The following is a 17,983-nucleotide window of genomic DNA, read 5'->3' as shown; positions in this document are numbered from 1 at the left end:
TACTGAAATAAGGCGGTCAACCGTCCGGAATTTTTAAAACTTTGGTTTAAACTTAGAAATGGTTTTTCAGTTGGTGTTCTGCCAAGAGTTTATTTTTTACTCATTAAATGCGATAAAATTACATATTTTATATATTTCCTAAATTCTGTATTGCTGAATGCAGTTAATGATAAAATTATCTACTCAATTTAAAAACGATAACTTTTTCCAAGCTTTAAATGAGACGCTCGAAGTTCTGCTGAACGTGACCATTAACAATACTGAAAAAGGTGTGACTCGTACTGTGACTGCTAAACGATAACCGCTAAAGCTTGGGTCACCACTAGAATTGCACACTTGACAACACTGGCAGCCACCACCGTGATTGAATAGTCGCGAATTGACAACAAAATTACGCGATAAACAAACCGAATTTCGCACCCGCTCTCCGAAATGAGTGCATCGACGAGCACGTCGACGGCGGCGTCCCAGGACGCCTGCTACATATCGCTCCTTGGCCTGGCGGAGTACTTCCGCACATCGCAGCCGCCGAACATCAAGAAATGCATCCAGTGTCTTCAAGCCCTGTTCACATTTATGCCGCCCTCGAAGGTCGAGGCGCGGACTCACTTGCAGATGGGCCAGATCCTGATGGCGTACACCAAGAACATCGATCTAGCGCGCCAGCACCTGGAGAAGGCGTGGAGCATATCCGAACCGCTGCCGAATTTCGACGTTAAGTTCGACACCGCCTCGCTGCTGGCCCAGCTGCATCTGCAGACGGACAAGAACTCGCACCAGGCAAAGGCGATGCTCCGGCGGGCGGTGGAACTGTCGCAAAATAACGTCTATTGGCACTGCAAGCTGCTGCTCCAGCTGGCTCAAATTCATGCCAGCGATCGCGAGTACTCGCTGGCCTCGGAACTGCTGGCCGTGGGCGCGGAAAGTGCCGACGAGGCGAGCGCCACGTACCTGAAAGTGCTCTTCCTGCTCTCGCGCGCCATGATCCTTATGATCGAGCGCAAGACCAACGACGTGCTCGCCCTGCTCAACTCCGCCGGCCAAATCATTGACAACAACATACCCAATCCGCACCAGAAGGAATACCTGAAGGTGTTTTTCCTGGTGCTACAGGTGTGCTACTACCTGGCCCTGGGGCAGGTGAAAACGGTTAAGCCTAGTCTCAAACAACTGCAGATGTCCATACAGACGATAATGGCGCCAAATTGGCCCTCGGATGAGGCGATCTTCGGTGCAAATCAGCTGGAGATGTTCGTGTGGCTGCCGAAGGAGCAGCTGTACGTCCTGGTATATCTGGTCACCGTCTCCCACTCGATGATGGCGGGCTACATGGACAAGGCTCAGAAGTACACGGAAAAAGCTCTCACCCAAATCGAGAAACTAAAGCAACAAGAGGACAAACCCATTCTATCCGTATTCAAGGTGATTCTACTAGAGCATATTGTGATGTGCCGCATGGTGATGGGCAACCGGGAACTGGCTATCCGGGAAATAGCTGCCGCGAGAGATGTTTGCATGGCGGCACCGCAACGCAGCTTGCTACGGCGTCACTCGGCCCAGCTGCACTGCCTCATTGGGCTCTACTCCATGTCCACAAACCTATTTGAGCATGCAGAGAGACAGTTTGTGGTGTGCGTGAGTGAGACCAGCGAGCGAGACCTGAAACTGTTTGCCAACCTCAACCTGGCGATCATTTATCTGCGCACCAAGCGGGACACGGACCTCAAGCAAATCCTGGATGCAGTCTCAACGGAAAACACGCACACGTACAGCAGCCAAGCGCTGATGGGAGGCTTCTACTATGTTCAGGGACTGCACGCTTTTCACAAGAACAGCTTCCACGAGGCGAAGTGAGTAAACTTAAGCCTTTTTAGAGTTCAAATGTGGGAACTAATGATCTTTATTCTTTGCAGACGCTTTCTGCGTGAAACCCTGAAAATGGCCAACGCCGAAGACCTCAACCGACTGACTAGCTGCTCGTTGGTTCTGCTATCGCACGTCTTTCTCAGCATCGGAAACTCAAAGGAAAGCATGAACATGGTGACGCCGGCCATGCAGCTGGCCAGTAAGATACCCGACATCCACGTCCAGCTGTGGGGATCGGCAATACTTAAGGACCTGCATCGAATGTCAAAAGATGTGCAGCATGAAAAAGATGCATATGCCAACCACGTAAAATACTCGGAGAACCTGATTGCAGACCAGCGCAAGTGCGTCCAAAGTGCGCACCACGAACTCGTCAACTGGTTCCAGGGCGATCCGCCTGTGACGAGTGGACCGCCGGCCACCCCCGTCCTGCTCATGCCAGAGTCCTCCGTCACATCCTCAGTCCCCGTCATCGCCTCCACATCGGCAGCCATGCAGCCGGCGGGGCAATACGGACAGTTCTACTAGCAATGAGATGATTATGCAATGTAACTTTAAGCTTTTATTTTTATCTACGACCTAGCGACTAAGTTAAGACTAAAGATGTTCTAAAGTTGTGAATTTTGTCATAAACTGTGTTCCCGAGGGAAAGTGTAGACGGAAATGTAAAGTGGACGAGTTGTGCGCTCTTGAGTTGGGATTTTACAATTACAATTGAGAATACACAGTTAGGGTCAAGGATCGGTCATAGGGTCTCAAGCGCCTTTACAAAAGCCGCCTTGCTTGCACAGCTTCTACTTCGACTTATAGCATAAGCGCAGACTCAGTCATCTCATTAAGGTCTTCTTCAAGGGCTCCGCTTCCGTTTTCCTTGTTGCTAAGAAAGGTAAAATGCACCAGGCGTTTGTCGTGCTGCTCGTGCCCGGCCAAATGTGATCGCATCTCGTGCATCGACTTGAACTCCTCATTACACACCGGGCAAATGTAGATGCGATCGCCCTGATGGGTACGCTGGTGCATCTGGCAGTCACCCCGTTGCGTGAAGGTCTTCGAGCAAAAGGGGCAGACGTACGGCCGCTCACCTGTGTGCGTCCTTCGGTGGTTCTTCAGCACGTTTAGGGCAGTGAATCTCATGGGGCAGAGATCACAGGCGTACGGCCGTTCGCCGGTGTGCTTTCGTTTGTGCTTGGCCAGGGAGCAGCTGGTGGTGAATCTCGCCAAACAGACCTCGCATTCGAATGGCTTGTCGCCGGTGTGGGTGCGGGCATGAGAGGTGAGTTCCGCCTTGGTAACGAACGAGTGCGGGCACAGCTCGCACTTAAAACTTTTCGTCTCCGAGTGGCGCAGCTTGTGCTGGCGCAGATTGGCGTTTTGTGTAAAGCTCTTTCCGCAGATATTGCACACAAAGGGTTTCTCGCCAGTGTGGATGCGCATGTGGTCACGCAGCGTGGATAGCATGGTGAATACTACAATATTAGTAGGCGATTAGATAGGATTTTTGGCCACCCTTTTGTTTTCTTACCTTTCTGACAGATATTGCACTGATTCCGCAGATTTCGCTTGTGGCCCTGCACCATGTGCTTGCTCAGTTGCTCCTTGGAATCACACCGTATTCCACACTCCGGGCAATTGTGGGCACCATGACTGGCCTGGTGTTCTGCCAAGTGATCCGGCGACACAAAGACCTTCTCGCACTCATTGCACTTGAAGTTGCGGTTGATGCAACCCTTTTGGCGTCTGTGGATCATCAACGATTTCTCCAGCGCGAATCCCGCGTTGCAACGATCACAATGGTACTTGAGCTCAGGGGTAATGGCTGCTCCTCCTGACATTGTGCTTGTGCTGTTGACTGTTCCTGTCTTCGGCGCGCACAATTTTCGCTGAGTTCCCAACCGATGCTGTTTGGAGGAAGGCTCTGCTTCTGAAGGTGGGGTAGTTGGCACATCTTGCTTGACACCTCCGCGCCGCCGTGAGGAGCGCTTAGCCGTCTGAGGCACTTGTTCCTTTTCAATTTCGCCAGCTTCCTCCTTAGAAGACGTCACAGGGGTGTCCAGCTTTTCGTTTTCCTGCTGCGTTAAGAGCTTGGCGGCGCTCTTCCTGGTGGTAACCTGAGGAGCGGTTACTGTGATGATCTCCGCTTCGTTGTCGACACCTTCAAAAATAGCCAGGTTGCATTCCCTGATCTGCTGCTCCAACTCGTGGTCGTCGCTCTCGTAAATAACATTGGTTTGGGTAAACACCACTTCCTTTTCATCCTTCAAATTTCCCTGAACCTGGAGAATAAGGCTGGTGGTCTTTTCGACGGGCTCATCCGGCAGTTCGTAGTCGAAGACCTCGCCCTCGCCTTCGTAGTCCAGGTCCACTGAAATTGTTGACTTAACCAGGCTGGTATTCTGTTCGGCGTCTGTGGTAGCCACTGCGTCCGTTTGCACGGAGGCTGTGCATCTGACGGGCTCCCAACTAGTGGTCTGCACCGCCTGGTCTGCCGTGGCCACTGGACAACTGATGGACACCTTGTTATCGGGCTCCTCCGGCAGCGCATTCGGTAGCAACTGGCGCAGAGTGCGACTGGAGTTCTCGCACTTGATTTTGAAGGTGTAGCAATTGGAGATCTCACTTAAACAGCTTAGGCACACCTTCTCGGGAAGATTATCGTTGCGTCGGGGCTTAAAAACGCAGAGTTACCGAGATTAACATGGAAATCAGGATCACACGGTGGAGCAGCCACTTACCTTGGTTTTTGTGAACTCCCGGATCATGTCCGCCAGGCAGCTGCCGGATCCGCCGTCGTAAATGGACAGGAGGGGTCCCGTCGAACTCAGGCAGGTAAGGCAGATCTTGTCCACATCCATTTCGCGACGCAATCGGTCAAAACCAGAAACAAAATAAAACAATTAAACAAAATCCAGTGTGGCTGCCGTTTGATACGCTGAATATACCGATGCATTTCGAATGCACCTGGCCACACCTTTAATGCAGTTGGCGGCTTTTGCGCAATTCAAAAAATACTTTCTAAGAGTGGAGAACAGCTTAAAATAACCTATTTTCATTGCGATGATTGCACTAACTATTTCAAATCCAAGCATAAAAGTACGCCTTTTAAAATCGTGAGCACCGACTTTTGGAATTTAATTATGGTTTTTCCTGTTTTTCAGTTATTAAAAACCAATCAATTTTTTCCCAATCGATAATGACTAATTGATGAGTAAATAATGAGTGATCTACTCTTACTCACGAGAGTTTGGCTCATCTCTATAGATTAGAAGTGTTTCGAATAAAGATAAGCTCCTTTGACCATAATCAGCGCAACACGGTTTACAAAGATTTCTACCATGTCGAAATCAGGAGAATTCACATTCCGGCGTGCTCAAGCTGATGATATAAAAGATGTGCTCTCCATGATTCAGGTTGTGAATTGTTATATTTACACATTGATGCCAATTTGAGATACTTTTCAATTGCTTTGCAGGAACTGGCCGACTTTGAGAAGATGAGCAATGGTCCCCAGCTAACTGAGGAAGGTAATAATAATTATAATGAAACAATAAATAATCCGCTAACGTACATTTATATGGCAGATCTTAAAAGAGATGCCGGTCTCACTGGTGGTCAGGAGTATTGTGAAGTCTATGTGCTCATAGACAACGCAACAAAGTAAGTACTACAGTTTTTGCCATGAGTGGATTAACCGTTGGGCTTCTTTACCTGTTATTTACCTGTTTCAGTAAGGCGATTGGGTACTCTATTTGTTACAAGGCCTACTCAACTTGGCAGGGACGGTACTTCTTCGTCGAGGACATCTATGTGCGCCCAGAGCACCGAAAACGCGGCGCCGGAAAGCGAATCTTCCTGGAGGTTTCGGCGCGTGCTGTAGAGCTTCGGTGCCCGCGCCTGGAATTCAATGTGCTGGAGTGGAACCCTGCCCGCAAGTTCTACGAAAGCCTGGGTGCCGTGGACTTGACAGATAAAGAGGGCTGGCACTACTATCGCGTTGAGGAACAGCAACTGGCCAAATTGGCCGCGGATCTAAGTGCACAGAAATCCTAGTTGGATTTGATTTTCAAATTTTACTACTTTATGGTAGAACGATAAATAATTAATAATACTTGACCAAAGGCCATATGTGCTATGAGTACATTGCAATTAATTCGTATTCAATTTGGCTTCTCTCATTGATCTCCCGCTACACTTGCTATGACATGGATCTGCATGCTCTTCGTGCAGTTGTAGACTTGACCAGGCGGAAAGGGATGCACCTTGGAGTGGGCATCGGTCTTACTATTTCCCCCGGCAGTGTACTTGGACAATCGAATGCTGGGCATCGGAAGAAAGCCGGTGCTTAGCGGCATCACATCCAGCGATATGGAATGACTGTCAACGTCCTTCATGGATACCACACCTTAAAGGATAAGTAAAAATCGTTAGTCAACAAATACGGACAGTGGGTTCATTGAAATTAGCCAAATTTTCTTTTTCAGTGTTAAATGTTTCCAATCAAAAGCAAGGGCAAATCTAATTAGTGCTACGTGTGTCCTATTCCAAACCACTTACCCATATCTTAAAATGCAAAAGTGAATCGTGTGTAGAGAAACAGAATTAAATCATAAGCAAAGAAAGATCGAATCATAAAATGATTTCAACTTACCCGCTGAGCGACCGCAAACGGCCCAAAGATTTTGATCATTTAGCACCTCGTACATGAGATCCGTGTACGGATTCTCATGAACCTTGGTGATCTTTAGGTTCATGTTGCACACGGTGCGCAGCCTGCACAGCTCATTTGGCTCTAGCTGCGCCTGCAGTTTAAAGAGCGTTGTGTAGTCCACCAGATCGAAAGCGCAACCATACGTTCTCCACACATCGGGCTGCGACAGCGATGCGTATTTGATTACAAAATGCACTTTAACGACGGGCAGCTCGTGCTCGGTTTTAAGAGGCTCCACTTGAATCTCGTACAGAAAAGTTACAGTCAGGGATTTGTAGATTTCCTAAAAGACAAGCATAGGAGATCAGCAACTTTAGATATCGAATTGAATTGCAATTTAGTTACAATGGGCTGCTGGGGCTCCGGATTTAGGTCCAACAGTTGCACACCGGGTACATCGCACTTGACTTGAGCATGCTGCAAAAGGAGATGCGCATCGAGGCCCTTCATGATCACCTGTAGAAACTTCTGAGTACCACACGTGTGAAGCCGGCAAGTGGCCTCCATGGCTGGTTGAAAATCAACGGCGATTGGCAGTTCAGTTCGAGACCACGGACAATTGAGGGCAATGTGATGCTCATGGTGTTTAGACACCTTTCGGCCCGGCATATCTGTTAAGACCTCAAGTGGGATTTTACGTTCCTCGAACGATTTGAATTGCACTAGCGGCACTTGTAGCATGCTTTCAAAAGATTGGTCATCGTTATACGCTGCTTTGTCCTCCGTATTTCGCGCCTGGCGAATGCGAAGGTTCTTGGAGCAGCGCAGCGTGATTTTTGCATCGGGCGGAAAGATGAAACTGCCACCTGAGACATTTAAACAGATAGGCTGCACTATGCCAGCTATCAAAGTGTTGAACTCCAGAGAGGCACTTGCCGGCTTGGTACTAATCTCAAAGCTGGAGGGCGTAAATGGCAGCTGTTCCGACAAGAACTCCAGGCTGGACATGCTGACACACAGCTAAAATAGACACAAAAAAACAATGTTATTAAAAATAGGCCAAGAAAACTGTTCACTGATCATCCCACCCACCTGTTTGAATTGCCAGCTGCCCACTCGAGTTGCCTTTGCCTTCAGCTCAACTATGTTTACGCCCGGCTGAAGGGCAATGTTTTCCGCTTGAACAAAGTTGGTGAAGTCCGCCTGGACACTTGGCGAAAGTTTTCGCTTGGTGCTGCTTGTGCGACGCACGGGTTGCTTGCTTTTTGGCAAGTCGCAGGCCACAGCGGCAGAGTGGAGGCGATTGTCCTGCTTGTAGACTAGCTGAAGTGAAACCTTTAATCGTGATGCGGTGTCCTTGGCTTTTACGGTCGACGGGGCGGAAGTTAGGCTAACATTCTCCATGGCCAGCTCCAGAGAGGAAGCTTCCAACTCATAACAAAGCTTGATGTTCTCAGCTACGACCCCTCGAGGATAGAGACTCTCTACTTTCAGTTGCACTAGAATATAATCATCCTGTATAATAGGTTTCTGGTTAACCACCTCGATGTCCAGGATGCGAAAGTGATCCTCCAGTACACAAAAGTTGGCATTCTCTATTGACGGTTGCGCCGAAAGCGTCGTCGTAAGGGTTTTCAGCGACTTGAGAAACTCGTCGAAGTAAAAGGTTCGCACCAAGGTCTCTAGTTCCGCGCAACACGAGATGGAGCTACATGTCTTGGTATAGGCCAGCGAGTCGCCCATCTTGCGGTAGCAGTTAGCTAGTTCAAGCAGCGTCTGGGAGCTCAGCATGTGCCAGTTCTCTGCCTTCAGCTCCCTGAGAAGATCCGTAAAGAACCCAACAGCTTTATGCGGCTCATTAAGGGCACAGTAGAAGTTTCCCAGGTCCAGTCCAACCAAACGAGCCGATCGCAAGCGGGTCACATGCTTGTAAGTACTGATGGCCAGTTCTGCCAGCTCCAGGTACAGCTTTTGGAATGCTTGATTAGAGCCCAGGGCTTCCTTTAGCTGCTCAGCCGCAGATTTTTTCGGCTTGCGGTTAGGAGACCGTTCTCGAAGTTGAGGTGTCGCCTGGAGAAACTGATGCTGCTCCGGCGGCGCATCTCCAATTCCCGACGATAGCTGCACCACTATGTGCAACTGCTCCGAAGTTGGCGTGCAGCCGGGCAAGAGTCCACACAGTTTGCCGAGCTCGTACAGCTTATCCTTGGCCAAGTTCCAGATGGGAGCACAGTGCTGGAAACAGGTAAGCTCGTTGGGTTCCATGGCCTGTTCGCACAGCTGCAGAACTTCCAGAGCACATACGAACTCCCAGCAGCAAAGAGCGCCCTCCTGACACTCCAGCTTTATGAACTCCACCTCGCGCAGTGTGGAAAACAGGAAGTTCAGAAGCCTCTTAGCGATTTCCGGGATGTCATTGCAAGTAAGCAGAAGATAGGCTTGCCGTTCGAAAAGATAGTTGCGGAATTCCAACAGGGAAACGCCTTCATCGCGGATCTTGTTTCTCATTTCGAACTTGTCTGCTCGGGTCAGACATATTCCATGGAAAGCGTCCAAGGGCTTGCGAAAATGGTTTACCCACTGCTGCTTCTCGTTGAGGCCAGTGTGAGTTATGAGCTGTGAAAACATGGCGTCTAGCTCATCGTACTGTATCAACGCCTCGGTGGGCAATTCCAACTTTTCGAAGATCAACGCCAGGTCTTCCTGCATGAAGAAGTACTGGCGGAAGTCCCAGCCTTCAATATTTCGCTTTTCCCGCTTGCTACGTATAAGTTCCTCGTACTTAACTATGTTCCGATTGTAGCTGGTGAGCATAAGGAATCGAATACGCTGCACGAGGCAGCGGAATGACTCCGTGGATTTCTGTTCAAACTTTGCCGGGTTCAGCACTGAGATGCAACGGTCGTCGTTCTTGGTGCCGAAATCCAACCGTATCTTATCCAGCACAGTGGTGCGTGGCATGAAGTTCTTTGTCTTCCGCATGTCCAGTGTTTCGACCAACAGAATCATCCAATCCGAGATGCCATAACTGGTTAATGTTTTTAGCCAAATGTCGATCGCCTCCCTGATGGTGGCCTTGTAGGTGTCGACGTCCTGGAACATAGTTAATAGATAAGGATTCAGAGATTCCTAGATGATCAGCCAACTCACATTGCACTCGGTGACGAAGATGTGCAGTATGGGATGCTCCAAGATGCTCCAGTCGCCCTGTTTGTACTTCTCCAAGGCCGAAACATTGAACTGCTGGCTCTGGGCCTCCAGACGAACATGTTTCGTGGGGCGTTGGAAAGTGCGTCGCCACTCGCAAGTGTCCAGCGGAATCGCATTCAGGATCTGGGACTCCAGCGACCGGAACAGCGGGCACGAGCCAGAATCTGTAAGTATAGTTATTGTAATGACTTCATTGTGGTAATTGTTTACAACTCACATGTTATTATAGGCTTAATCTGCATTGTTTTGGTAAATTTCTTGTGTTTTTCGTTTGGCAAACGAAAGCCACACAACAATCTCAGCCAAACAGCTGATTTAGCGAGGGTGGGGAAATCGATTGTTGTTCGTTATCAATAATCGGCTGACAGGGCTTAAAAATTTGTTTATTTTTAAGAAATGCCCTTAAAGTTTATTTGCTAGCCTACATACAAAAATGAATTAATCTTAATAAACAGCCTTAACTATGTATTCAACAGGTGTGATTTTAGCAGCCCTGGACAAGGGCGTAGATAAAAAGGTTGTAGGGAGCAGAAATAAATAAGTTAAGATGGACCAATCTAAATGCTTTTTATTTGGTAGGTTATGTCTTCTTTTATTCAAGGTTTTAATTAATTTTAAATTTTTTTTAAAAACATTTGTTAAGGGGTAGAATCCCCTTTTGACCCCTTTCATACCACACCTCAGTTTTCCATAGCCTGGCTAAAAATCGATACCACCCACAGTCGCCTATCGAACAGCTGATAGTGAAATCAGTTTTGGTAGCTAATTGGAGACGAAACAATGCAGAAATAATATTTGTGTTTCACACGCCAAAAGACACACTTGAGAGAAACTTTCACTGAATGCTCGGCCAGGGCTCGACTGGAATCTAGCCAGAGCCAGCATGGACATGGCCAGAAGCATCTTTGGCCGCGACCACGAGGGTTACGTGGGCCGTGAAGAGCATACGGTGGGTCTTGATTGACCAGAAAAGATTGCTTATCATGGTAATTAATATTTATCGTTCCACTGCCAACAGCGCAAACTGCAGAACCTGGGCTCGGAAGACGATTTGGGAGAGCTGCCGCCCATGATGGAGGAACTGAGTGTGGCCGATGGCCTGCGACCAAATCCCGGGGGGCCATTCTCCGCTCTTACCGCTTCCATGTGGCCTCAAGAAATCCTGGCAAAGCTGGGTGGTGGCGCAGAATTGGCATCCGGCCCAAACGATCAGCCGGAGTACCGTTTTGACGAATTTGGATTCCGAGTGGAGGAGGAGGACGGTCCGGAGCAGAGCTCCAACAAATTGCTCAGCATACCCTTTGTGGAGGACGCGCAGCAGCGTCTGCAGTGGATCGCCCACCTGGAATTCTCACACAACAAGGAGGCAACCGAACTGAGCTGGGAGCATGTGGATGTGATTCTCCCGCGCACAGAAAAGTTGCGCAATATGGTCCGTCAGGGTATTCCCCACACGTTACGCGCCCAGATGTGGATGCGTCTTTCAGGAGCGCTGGCCAAGAAGCAAAAGAGCGAGACCAGCTACCACGATATAGTAAAAGGTAGAACCAAACGGATAAGGGAGCTTATACATTCATATATTAAATTGCATTTATTTTGATAGCTTCTAGCAATGACCAGTTGATGACTTCAAAGCAGATCGAAAAGGACCTTCTGCGCATCCTGCCAACGAATGCCTGCTTTAGCAATCCTAACGGAACTGGCGTTCCCCGACTACGTCGCATTCTCAGAGGCATCGCGTGGCTATTTCCTGACATCGGCTACTGTCAGGGAACCGGAGTGATCGTCGCCTGTTTGCTTCTTTTCATGGAGGAGGAGAATGCCTTCTGGATGATGGCCACCATAGTGGAGGATCTGTTGCCAGCTTCCTACTACAGCTCAACTCTTCTGGGAATTCAAGCAGATCAACGCGTGATGCAAACGCTCATTGCCAACTACCTGAGCAGCGTGGACGAGTCCCTGCGGAAGCATGACATCGAGCTGTCTTTAATCACGCTGCATTGGTTCCTTACGCTATTTGCTAACGTGGTGCATATGAAGATTTTGGTGCGTATTTGGGACTGGTTCTTTTACGAGGGCTCCATCGTGCTGTTCCAGTTGACTCTGGGCATGCTTAAGGTGAAGGAGCAAGATCTCAAGCACCTCGAGAACTCTGCACAAATTTTCAATTCACTGTCCGACATTCCCGGCGAAGTCACTGACGTCGAAGTGCTCTTTCGCCAAGCCCTGGAGGTGGGCGGATCACTTAGTCAGACGGTGATCGACACCCATCGTCGTCGGCACCTGGCCTATCTCATGGCGGATCAAGGCCATCAAATAGGAAACCCAGAGGCTGCACCCAATCTTCCCAAGCAACAACTAGCCCGACGACAGGTGCGCAAAAGCAAATCCATCCTGGAAGCCTTTCTCTTCCGTGGCGACGGCAACGAAGGGGATCAGCTGAAGAACAAGAACATACGCCAGACGGAGATCCTGGTAGACCTAAGGGAGGCTATTCTTAAAGTGGGTCGCCATTTCATTACCATTGAACCTAAGCTTGCCGGTCACATTCAGCTGACTGCCAACTACAGCACCGAGTCGCACGCCAAGGACCACGAAAACTTTATCAATGTGGCAAGGACGCGAAAGCGAAGGGCTAAAGCCTTGCACGACTTTGAACGGCACGACGACGATGAGTTGGGATTTCGGCGGAACGACATAATTACAATCATCAGCCAAAAAGACGAACACTGCTGGGTGGGAGAGTTGAATGGCCTGCGCGGCTGGTTTCCAGCTAAGTTCGTTGAGTTGCTGGACGAGCGAAGCAAGTTGTACACATCAGCCGGAGATGACGCCATTTCGGAAACTGTAACGGACCTGGTGCGAGGCACCTTGGCGCCGGCCATCAAGGCCTTTCTGGAGCACGGCATGAAACGGCCCACATTTCTGGGTGGACCAATACACCCTTGGCTGTATATTGAGGAGGCTGCCACCCGGGAGGTGGAGAAGGACTTTGAGTCGGTGTACAGCCGTCTTGTGCTCTGCAAAACGTATCGACTGGATGAGGATGGCAAGGTACTGACGCCGGAGGAACTACTCTACCGCTGCGTTCAAGCCATCAACCAGACGCACGACGATGCCCACGCCCAAATGGATGTTAAGTTGCGCTCGCTGATCTGTTTGGGTCTCAACGAACAGGTTCTGCACCTCTGGTTGGAGGTGCTGTGCGCTTGCCAGGAGGTCGTTCAGAAGTGGTACCACTCCTGGAGCTTTATTGACTCGCCCGGCTGGGTGCAGATCAAGTGCGAGCTTCGCATTCTTTCGCAGTTCGCCTTCAATCTTAACCCCGACTGGGAACTGCCCCCAAAGCGCGGCAAGGAGTCGCAACCGCTCAAGGACGGAGTAAGGGACATGCTGGTGAAGCACCATCTCTTCTCGTGGGATCTGTGAGGCTTGCTGCCGCCTTGTAAAGAGTTCTAGAATCGTTGGCAATCAACTCCGCATCCAATATCTCATTGCCCCCTCTCCTTTCTATCATTTCTAAGTGCAATCGCAATCGCAATTCTTTGAATGAAAGCCTTCGCTTTTTAAGTACTTCTATGTTGTCGTACACCTAACTTAAGTGCTTTATCATTATGATCTGTAGCTGTAACTATACCTTTTAATCACCCTATGTATAGCTCGAGCCGTTTGTTTACTTAATGTCCATCCATTATTATAAAACCTAGACCACACCAATCTACTAAATTACAAATGTAACGTACCTTTAATTGAAATCAAACCTTATAAAGTACATACATATTTATTACTATATACACATAGATGTTTAACTGTCTAAATGCATTTCATTAAAGTTTAATATATATATATATATAAATTGTACGCAATCCGCTTGAATTCAGTTACACACTAATCCCAAGTAATCGTCCATCAATGTGCCAATTGCAAACTAGAAGAATTAGAGCATTAACTTGCAAAAAGTTTTGTCACTGAGAAAGGATCTTACAATTCCAGTTGCGTCCACTCGTGTTCCCACAATCTTAAGTCGAATCTTATCCTCTCCGGAGATAACCACGTCCTCATCTTTACTCTTGTAGCAGGGCGGATTGCCATTCGGGCAGAACTGCATGTCGGCGGGAATAGACTGAAAGGTATGGACCATTAAAAAAGTGCAATCTTAAATCTTGAAGGGAAGCATGCAATTTAACTTACATGATGCGAAATGAAGCAGGAAAGCGGGCCGATCTCTGCAAACATGCCTACTTTGTTGATCTGTTTGACCACTGCGTCCAGAACTTCGCCCTTAAAAGGCCGAAAGACGATGGCTTTGTACTTGACCGGGTACACCACAAATCCCTGGCCCGGCTGGATGACACCGGACCCAATCTGGTCTATCGTCGTCACCGCTATCACGAATCCGTACTTTCCCGTGCAGGTGCCCTCCACTTCGGAGTAAAGTTTCTGCTTCACGGTCTCCAGCAGTTGCGGGCCAAAATAACGCGGATGAAGCAGGATCTCGTGCTCCAGCGATATCTACGATGAAAGGGGTTGGTTTTTATATTTACTGACCTTCGGAGATTTAAATACTCACGTGGTAAAACATTGTTAATTGTTCTTGAGTTAAAAAACTAAAATAAACAGCCGGAACCTAGAAGACGCTGCCTTAAGTGTGACCAGATTCGGAAATGTAGAAAACACGGAAGCGCGAAATTTACCGCCAATAATTATAACGATCTATTTAAGGTAAAAACATAAAAAAAATTTTTTAATCCATTACGGGTTAGGCTTTTATTAAAATATTTTATGATCAAAACTAAGCAGCCTTTTTATTCAAATGAATAAAAATTAACAAATATAACGGGTGTTTTTTTTAGAGGTATAGAACTTTAAGTTGGCATTACTGTTCAAGATGGCGACCGATTTAACAGCTGTCAAGTGATTTATTCTCAGTTTGGTTTGGCAATTCGTCATGAATAGACTCACGCCTGAACAACGCTTGCAAATAGTGCAATTTTATTTCGAAAATAATGGTTCTGTGCGGAATACGTATCGCGCACTACGTCCATTTTATCGTCGACAAAATTGTCCATCAGAGCAGTTAATTCGATTAACCATGGACCGTTTTCGCACCGCGTTTACTCTTATTGATAACTCGCATCCCCAGAGACGCCGTACGGTGCGTACAGAAGAAGCTATTGCTGCTGTAGAGCGTAGCATTGAGGAAGACCCGAATGAGTCCATCCGCCATCGAGCACAGGAATTGGATCTGTGTCCATCCATTTTGCGGAAGGATCTTGGTTTGCGTGCTTACAAAATCCAACTCGTGCAAGAATTGAAACCAAACGATCATCAAGCAAGGCGTAGATTCGTCGAATGGGCCCAAAACGAGATTGCTGTTGTTCCCGATTTTCATAAGCGAATTTTGTTTAGCGATGAAGCGCACTTCTGGTTGAATGGCTACGTCAACAAACAAAACTGCCGCATTTGGAGTGAAGCTAATCCTCAAGTGTATGTCGAAACACCGTTACATCCAGAAAAACTGACTGTTTGGTGCGCTGTATGGGCTGGTGGAATCATTGGTCCGTACTTCTTCAAAAACGATGATGGCCAGAACGTTACAGTCAATGGTGATCGGTATAGAGCCATGATTACTAACTTTTTCATTCCTGAATTGAACGACCATAATGTCCAGGAGCTGTGGTTCCAACAAGACGGCGCAACGTCACACAGCTCGTGCCACAATCGATTTATTGAAAGACACGTTTGGTGACCGCCTAATTTCACGTTTTGGACCTGTGAATTGGCCTCCAAGATCTTGTGATTTAACACCGCTAGACTACTTTTTGTGGGGCTATGTAAAGTCATTGGTCTATGCGGATAAGCCACAAACGCTAAACCATTTGGAAGACAACATTCGCCGTGTTATTGCCGATATACGGCCAAATATGTTGGAAAAAGTCATTGCAAATTGGACGTCCAGATTGGACTACATCCGAGCCAGCCGTGGCGGTCATATGCCAGAAATCATATTTAAAATGTAATGCCACAAGATTATCTTTCATGTCAATAAAATTCATGTCAATCGAATAATCCATCGTTGTTTTATTGCAATTTAAAGTTCTATACCTCTAAAAAAAACACCCTATATAAGCTGAAGTTCCTAATTGTTTCAATTACGTATTTATTAATAATTTACCTAATGACTAAGTCTCACAAAAACAACAGAATCTAATCGTCCTTCAAGCCCGAGGTAAAATCTTGGGCCTCCCCTCCCTTCCTGAAGATCCGCACATACGCGAACTTTGGGCCAAACTTCCAAATGGCGACGTAGGGCAAGTAATAGGTCAGTACGTCACCCAGCCAGATGCGGAAGTTGAAATACCATCGCACCAGGGCGTACCTGTGCAGATATGTGACAAGGAACAGGCCGTAGCTGACTATGAAACGATCCCACCAACCCATGTCGTAGTAGTGCAGTTTCTGCTGGGGATCCCGTTCCACGCCGTTTTCATGATCGAAACTGAAGTACTCGTAGCCCTTAACGCAGGCCAATCGCTTGGCGAAGAATATGTTGGCGTTTACCGAAAGCATGGTGTTCATGTGCCACAAGCCATTAATCAAGGCCTCGGTCATTCGGTAGAAGTCCTCACCAGTGTTTGTCAAAGCTGGTTCGTATACCTTTCGCATCACAATGTCCAGGCGAAGCTTTGATTCCGCCCAGTTCCTTGCGCAGATGTTGTACTCATCCTTGATGCCCAGCAGATAGCCGAGAACGCGCCACATATGCGTCGTGGCCTCCAGGAAGTCCGGATCGTTCAGCTTTATGCGATGAGCGCCCATCGTTATGAAGCCAATGAATCCGAACTGTGTGAGGGCCAAATCCTTCTGGGTGATCTGTCCAGCTCCTTTGCGGGCGCACGCATGACTGGAGCGGCTGTGGGCCCGTCTCACGGCCGCAATACTGGTCCAGAACCTGCTCCCACGGTCCGCGATATTGTGGTTATACCAGGCTTGCGTGTGGAATATAGTACGCACATAGCGACGGTAGGCGGTGAACGCTGTCGAGGATTGGCGTGTGCACGACAGCACCCGTAGAATAGAGGGAATAGCCAGAACAGCTATAAGACCGGCCAGCATTCCGGCGTTCATTACGAAGCGATACGTGCTGAAGTAGCTCTGTCCACTGCAAAAAAGGAATACAGAATCTCGGAATTTATAATGTTATAATTAAAATATACTATACATATGTGTGTACATATAGGGGTGAAAAATTAATTTAAATGTCGCACTTATTTGTTAGTAATATGCAAACCAAAGAATATAAAAATATGTAAATGAGTAGACTAAGATGAGTACAGCCTTTTGAGTGCACAGAAAACCATAATAAATAATCGAATAGCGATATTGTACATATGTAACTACAAGCCTATGTAAATGGAGATATTGTAATTATCCCAATTATTTCTGATATGCGTAGTTCACACAAATTGCAAATGGCTTATAGGCCAATATGCAGTAAACAATTAGTCACGCAACTTACCGCCTGAATAGCTGCTCATCGTACCATGAAGGTAGCTCCAAGTCCGCCCCACTGTCGCCCTCCTGACTGCCCTTCGTCATCAGGTGCTCCAGGTAGTCCTCGGCTGCCTGCTGATCCTGGACCAGTTTGCTAGCCCCCGCTGCATTATGACCATCTTTGGAATGCGGCGACGACTGCATTTTCCCACTGTTCCCTGGAAAGTGACGATCGAAGTAGAAAACGAGCTTGAGGGCCAAATTCGGATTACACAAGTGAAAGAAAGAAGACACAAACAAAATCGTCGGCGCGCCAAGAGAGAAAGTTTTTCATTCAACCGACCATCAAATCCACTGTGCACTTACACGCTTCACGCTTTGTGGGGTCGGGGATCTCAGATGAGTTGCTGGTGCAACTATCAACCTGCATGTCGGCCCAATTATTGCTTGTTAAACTATTTAGCAAATTCAATAGTTCAGCTCGTTACGTGCAAAAACATTTTGCACACACAATTGAAAAAAAAAAAAGCGATTAAGGTGAATCACGGCTGCCCCGCGTCGTTGCGGTTGGGGAAATTAACTGCAACTGCCACGGTAGCCCCAACAAGCAATAATGGCAAGCCGGTCATTGGCGCCTAAGCTGGTTTCGAATCATGAGAGCTGATAACGAATTAAGCAAACTTTGCTTATCCACTTTAGTGTGGCGGCAGCTGCAACCGTGAAAGTATACCATTTAAGAGCCCGAATATACCATAAAATACTAAACTT

The 17,983-nt window shown here is 47.8% G+C and overlaps 7 protein-coding genes across 9 annotated transcripts; 3 read left to right on the top strand and 4 right to left on the bottom strand.

Moving 5' to 3' along the window:
- Window positions 1-341: 341 nt before the first annotated feature.
- On the top strand, window positions 342-2,530 carry LOC120450946 (MAU2 chromatid cohesion factor homolog). The gene is made up of 2 exons (XM_039634219.1): window positions 342-1,850; window positions 1,914-2,530. The coding sequence occupies exons 1-2, from the start codon at window positions 433-435 to the stop codon at window positions 2,392-2,394; spliced, it is 1,899 nt and encodes a 632-aa protein (XP_039490153.1). The 5' UTR covers window positions 342-432; the 3' UTR covers window positions 2,395-2,530.
- Window positions 2,531-2,663: 133 nt separating this feature from the next.
- LOC120450945 (zinc finger protein 2) lies at window positions 2,664-5,134 on the bottom strand. 2 transcript variants are annotated; one of them, XM_039634218.2, is made up of 4 exons: window positions 5,102-5,134; window positions 4,599-4,703; window positions 3,389-4,532; window positions 2,664-3,332 (listed from the first exon to the last, which is right to left on the bottom strand). In XM_039634218.2, exons 1-4 carry the CDS (start codon window positions 5,114-5,116, stop codon window positions 2,671-2,673), a joined length of 1,926 nt encoding a protein of 641 aa, XP_039490152.1. In that variant the 5' UTR covers window positions 5,117-5,134; the 3' UTR covers window positions 2,664-2,670. The 2 variants fall into 2 exon arrangements, with proteins under 2 accessions (XP_039490152.1, XP_039490151.1); XM_039634217.2 differs by lacking the exon at window positions 5,102-5,134 and having other exon boundaries at window positions 4,599-4,819.
- On the top strand, window positions 5,132-6,013 carry LOC120450947 (thialysine N-epsilon-acetyltransferase). The gene is made up of 4 exons (XM_039634220.1): window positions 5,132-5,273; window positions 5,336-5,387; window positions 5,445-5,520; window positions 5,592-6,013. Exons 1-4 carry the CDS (start codon window positions 5,199-5,201, stop codon window positions 5,911-5,913), a joined length of 525 nt encoding a protein of 174 aa, XP_039490154.1. The 5' UTR covers window positions 5,132-5,198; the 3' UTR covers window positions 5,914-6,013.
- On the bottom strand, window positions 5,919-10,065 carry LOC120450944 (trafficking protein particle complex subunit 10). 2 transcript variants are annotated; one of them, XM_039634215.2, is made up of 7 exons: window positions 9,939-10,065; window positions 9,662-9,885; window positions 7,604-9,604; window positions 6,917-7,531; window positions 6,512-6,854; window positions 6,418-6,423; window positions 5,919-6,265 (listed from the first exon to the last, which is right to left on the bottom strand). In XM_039634215.2, the coding sequence occupies exons 1-7, from the start codon at window positions 9,961-9,963 to the stop codon at window positions 6,036-6,038; spliced, it is 3,444 nt and encodes a 1,147-aa protein (XP_039490149.1). In that variant the 5' UTR covers window positions 9,964-10,065; the 3' UTR covers window positions 5,919-6,035. The 2 variants fall into 2 exon arrangements, with proteins under 2 accessions (XP_039490149.1, XP_039490150.1); XM_039634216.2 differs by lacking the exon at window positions 6,418-6,423.
- Window positions 10,066-10,452: 387 nt separating this feature from the next.
- LOC120452542 (small G protein signaling modulator 3 homolog) lies at window positions 10,453-13,582 on the top strand. The gene is made up of 3 exons (XM_039636816.2): window positions 10,453-10,670; window positions 10,740-11,262; window positions 11,325-13,582. Exons 1-3 carry the CDS (start codon window positions 10,605-10,607, stop codon window positions 13,148-13,150), a joined length of 2,415 nt encoding a protein of 804 aa, XP_039492750.1. The 5' UTR covers window positions 10,453-10,604; the 3' UTR covers window positions 13,151-13,582.
- Window positions 13,487-14,448, bottom strand: LOC120452543 (DNA-directed RNA polymerase II subunit RPB7). The gene is made up of 4 exons (XM_039636817.1): window positions 14,292-14,448; window positions 13,913-14,233; window positions 13,707-13,844; window positions 13,487-13,649 (listed from the first exon to the last, which is right to left on the bottom strand). The coding sequence occupies exons 1-4, from the start codon at window positions 14,301-14,303 to the stop codon at window positions 13,599-13,601; spliced, it is 522 nt and encodes a 173-aa protein (XP_039492751.1). The 5' UTR covers window positions 14,304-14,448; the 3' UTR covers window positions 13,487-13,598.
- A 1,330-nt stretch (window positions 14,449-15,778) lies between these two features.
- LOC120453620 lies at window positions 15,779-17,909 on the bottom strand. The gene is made up of 3 exons (XM_039638402.2): window positions 17,582-17,909; window positions 17,241-17,433; window positions 15,779-16,883 (listed from the first exon to the last, which is right to left on the bottom strand). Exons 1-3 carry the CDS (start codon window positions 17,643-17,645, stop codon window positions 15,929-15,931), a joined length of 1,212 nt encoding a protein of 403 aa, XP_039494336.1. The 5' UTR covers window positions 17,646-17,909; the 3' UTR covers window positions 15,779-15,928.
- Window positions 17,910-17,983: the final 74 nt, after the last annotated feature.

Source organism: Drosophila santomea, chromosome 3R (assembly GCF_016746245.2).
Source record: "Drosophila santomea strain STO CAGO 1482 chromosome 3R, Prin_Dsan_1.1, whole genome shotgun sequence".
In the NCBI taxonomy this organism is placed as follows: Eukaryota; Metazoa; Arthropoda; class Insecta; order Diptera; family Drosophilidae; genus Drosophila; species Drosophila santomea.
This window is presented reverse-complemented; position numbering and strand designations above follow the sequence as displayed.

Excerpts from the sequence above, each read along its gene's own strand:
- LOC120450946 (XM_039634219.1), top strand. The coding sequence starts at position 433 with ATGAGTGCATCGACGAGCACGTCGACGGCGGCGTCCCAGGACGCCTGC. Across the intron at positions 1,851-1,913 it reads AACAGCTTCCACGAGGCGAA|ACGCTTTCTGCGTGAAACCC; the intron begins GTGAGTAAACTT and ends TATTCTTTGCAG.
- LOC120450945 (XM_039634218.2), bottom strand. Across the intron at positions 4,533-4,598 it reads GGGAGTTCACAAAAACCAAG|CCCCGACGCAACGATAATCT; the intron begins GTAAGTGGCTGC and ends TGCGTTTTTAAG. Across the intron at positions 3,333-3,388 it reads GTGCAATATCTGTCAGAAAG|TATTCACCATGCTATCCACG; the intron begins GTAAGAAAACAA and ends CTAATATTGTAG.
- LOC120450947 (XM_039634220.1), top strand. The coding sequence starts at position 5,199 with ATGTCGAAATCAGGAGAATTCACATTCCGGCGTGCTCAAGCTGATGAT. Across the intron at positions 5,388-5,444 it reads TCCCCAGCTAACTGAGGAAG|ATCTTAAAAGAGATGCCGGT; the intron begins GTAATAATAATT and ends TTTATATGGCAG. Across the intron at positions 5,521-5,591 it reads CTCATAGACAACGCAACAAA|TAAGGCGATTGGGTACTCTA; the intron begins GTAAGTACTACA and ends TACCTGTTTCAG.
- LOC120450944 (XM_039634215.2), bottom strand. The coding sequence starts at position 9,963 with ATGCAGATTAAGCCTATAATAACAT. Across the intron at positions 9,605-9,661 it reads TCTTCGTCACCGAGTGCAAT|GACGTCGACACCTACAAGGC; the intron begins GTGAGTTGGCTG and ends ACTATGTTCCAG. Across the intron at positions 6,855-6,916 it reads CGGAGCCCCAGCAGCCCATT|GAAATCTACAAATCCCTGAC; the intron begins GTAACTAAATTG and ends CTTGTCTTTTAG.
- LOC120452542 (XM_039636816.2), top strand. The coding sequence starts at position 10,605 with ATGGACATGGCCAGAAGCATCTTTGGCCGCGACCACGAGGGTTACGTG. Across the intron at positions 10,671-10,739 it reads TGGGCCGTGAAGAGCATACG|CGCAAACTGCAGAACCTGGG; the intron begins GTGGGTCTTGAT and ends CACTGCCAACAG. Across the intron at positions 11,263-11,324 it reads CTACCACGATATAGTAAAAG|CTTCTAGCAATGACCAGTTG; the intron begins GTAGAACCAAAC and ends TTATTTTGATAG.
- LOC120452543 (XM_039636817.1), bottom strand. Across the intron at positions 13,845-13,912 it reads CCTGCTTCATTTCGCATCAT|TCTATTCCCGCCGACATGCA; the intron begins GTAAGTTAAATT and ends CATACCTTTCAG. Across the intron at positions 13,650-13,706 it reads GAGTGGACGCAACTGGAATT|TTTGCAATTGGCACATTGAT; the intron begins GTAAGATCCTTT and ends TAATTCTTCTAG.
- LOC120453620 (XM_039638402.2), bottom strand. The coding sequence starts at position 17,645 with ATGCAGGTTGATAGTTGCACCAGCAACTCATCTGAGATCCCCGACCCC. Across the intron at positions 17,434-17,581 it reads CCCCACAAAGCGTGAAGCGT|GGAACAGTGGGAAAATGCAG; the intron begins GTAAGTGCACAG and ends GTCACTTTCCAG. Across the intron at positions 16,884-17,240 it reads GATGAGCAGCTATTCAGGCG|TGGACAGAGCTACTTCAGCA; the intron begins GTAAGTTGCGTG and ends CCTTTTTTGCAG.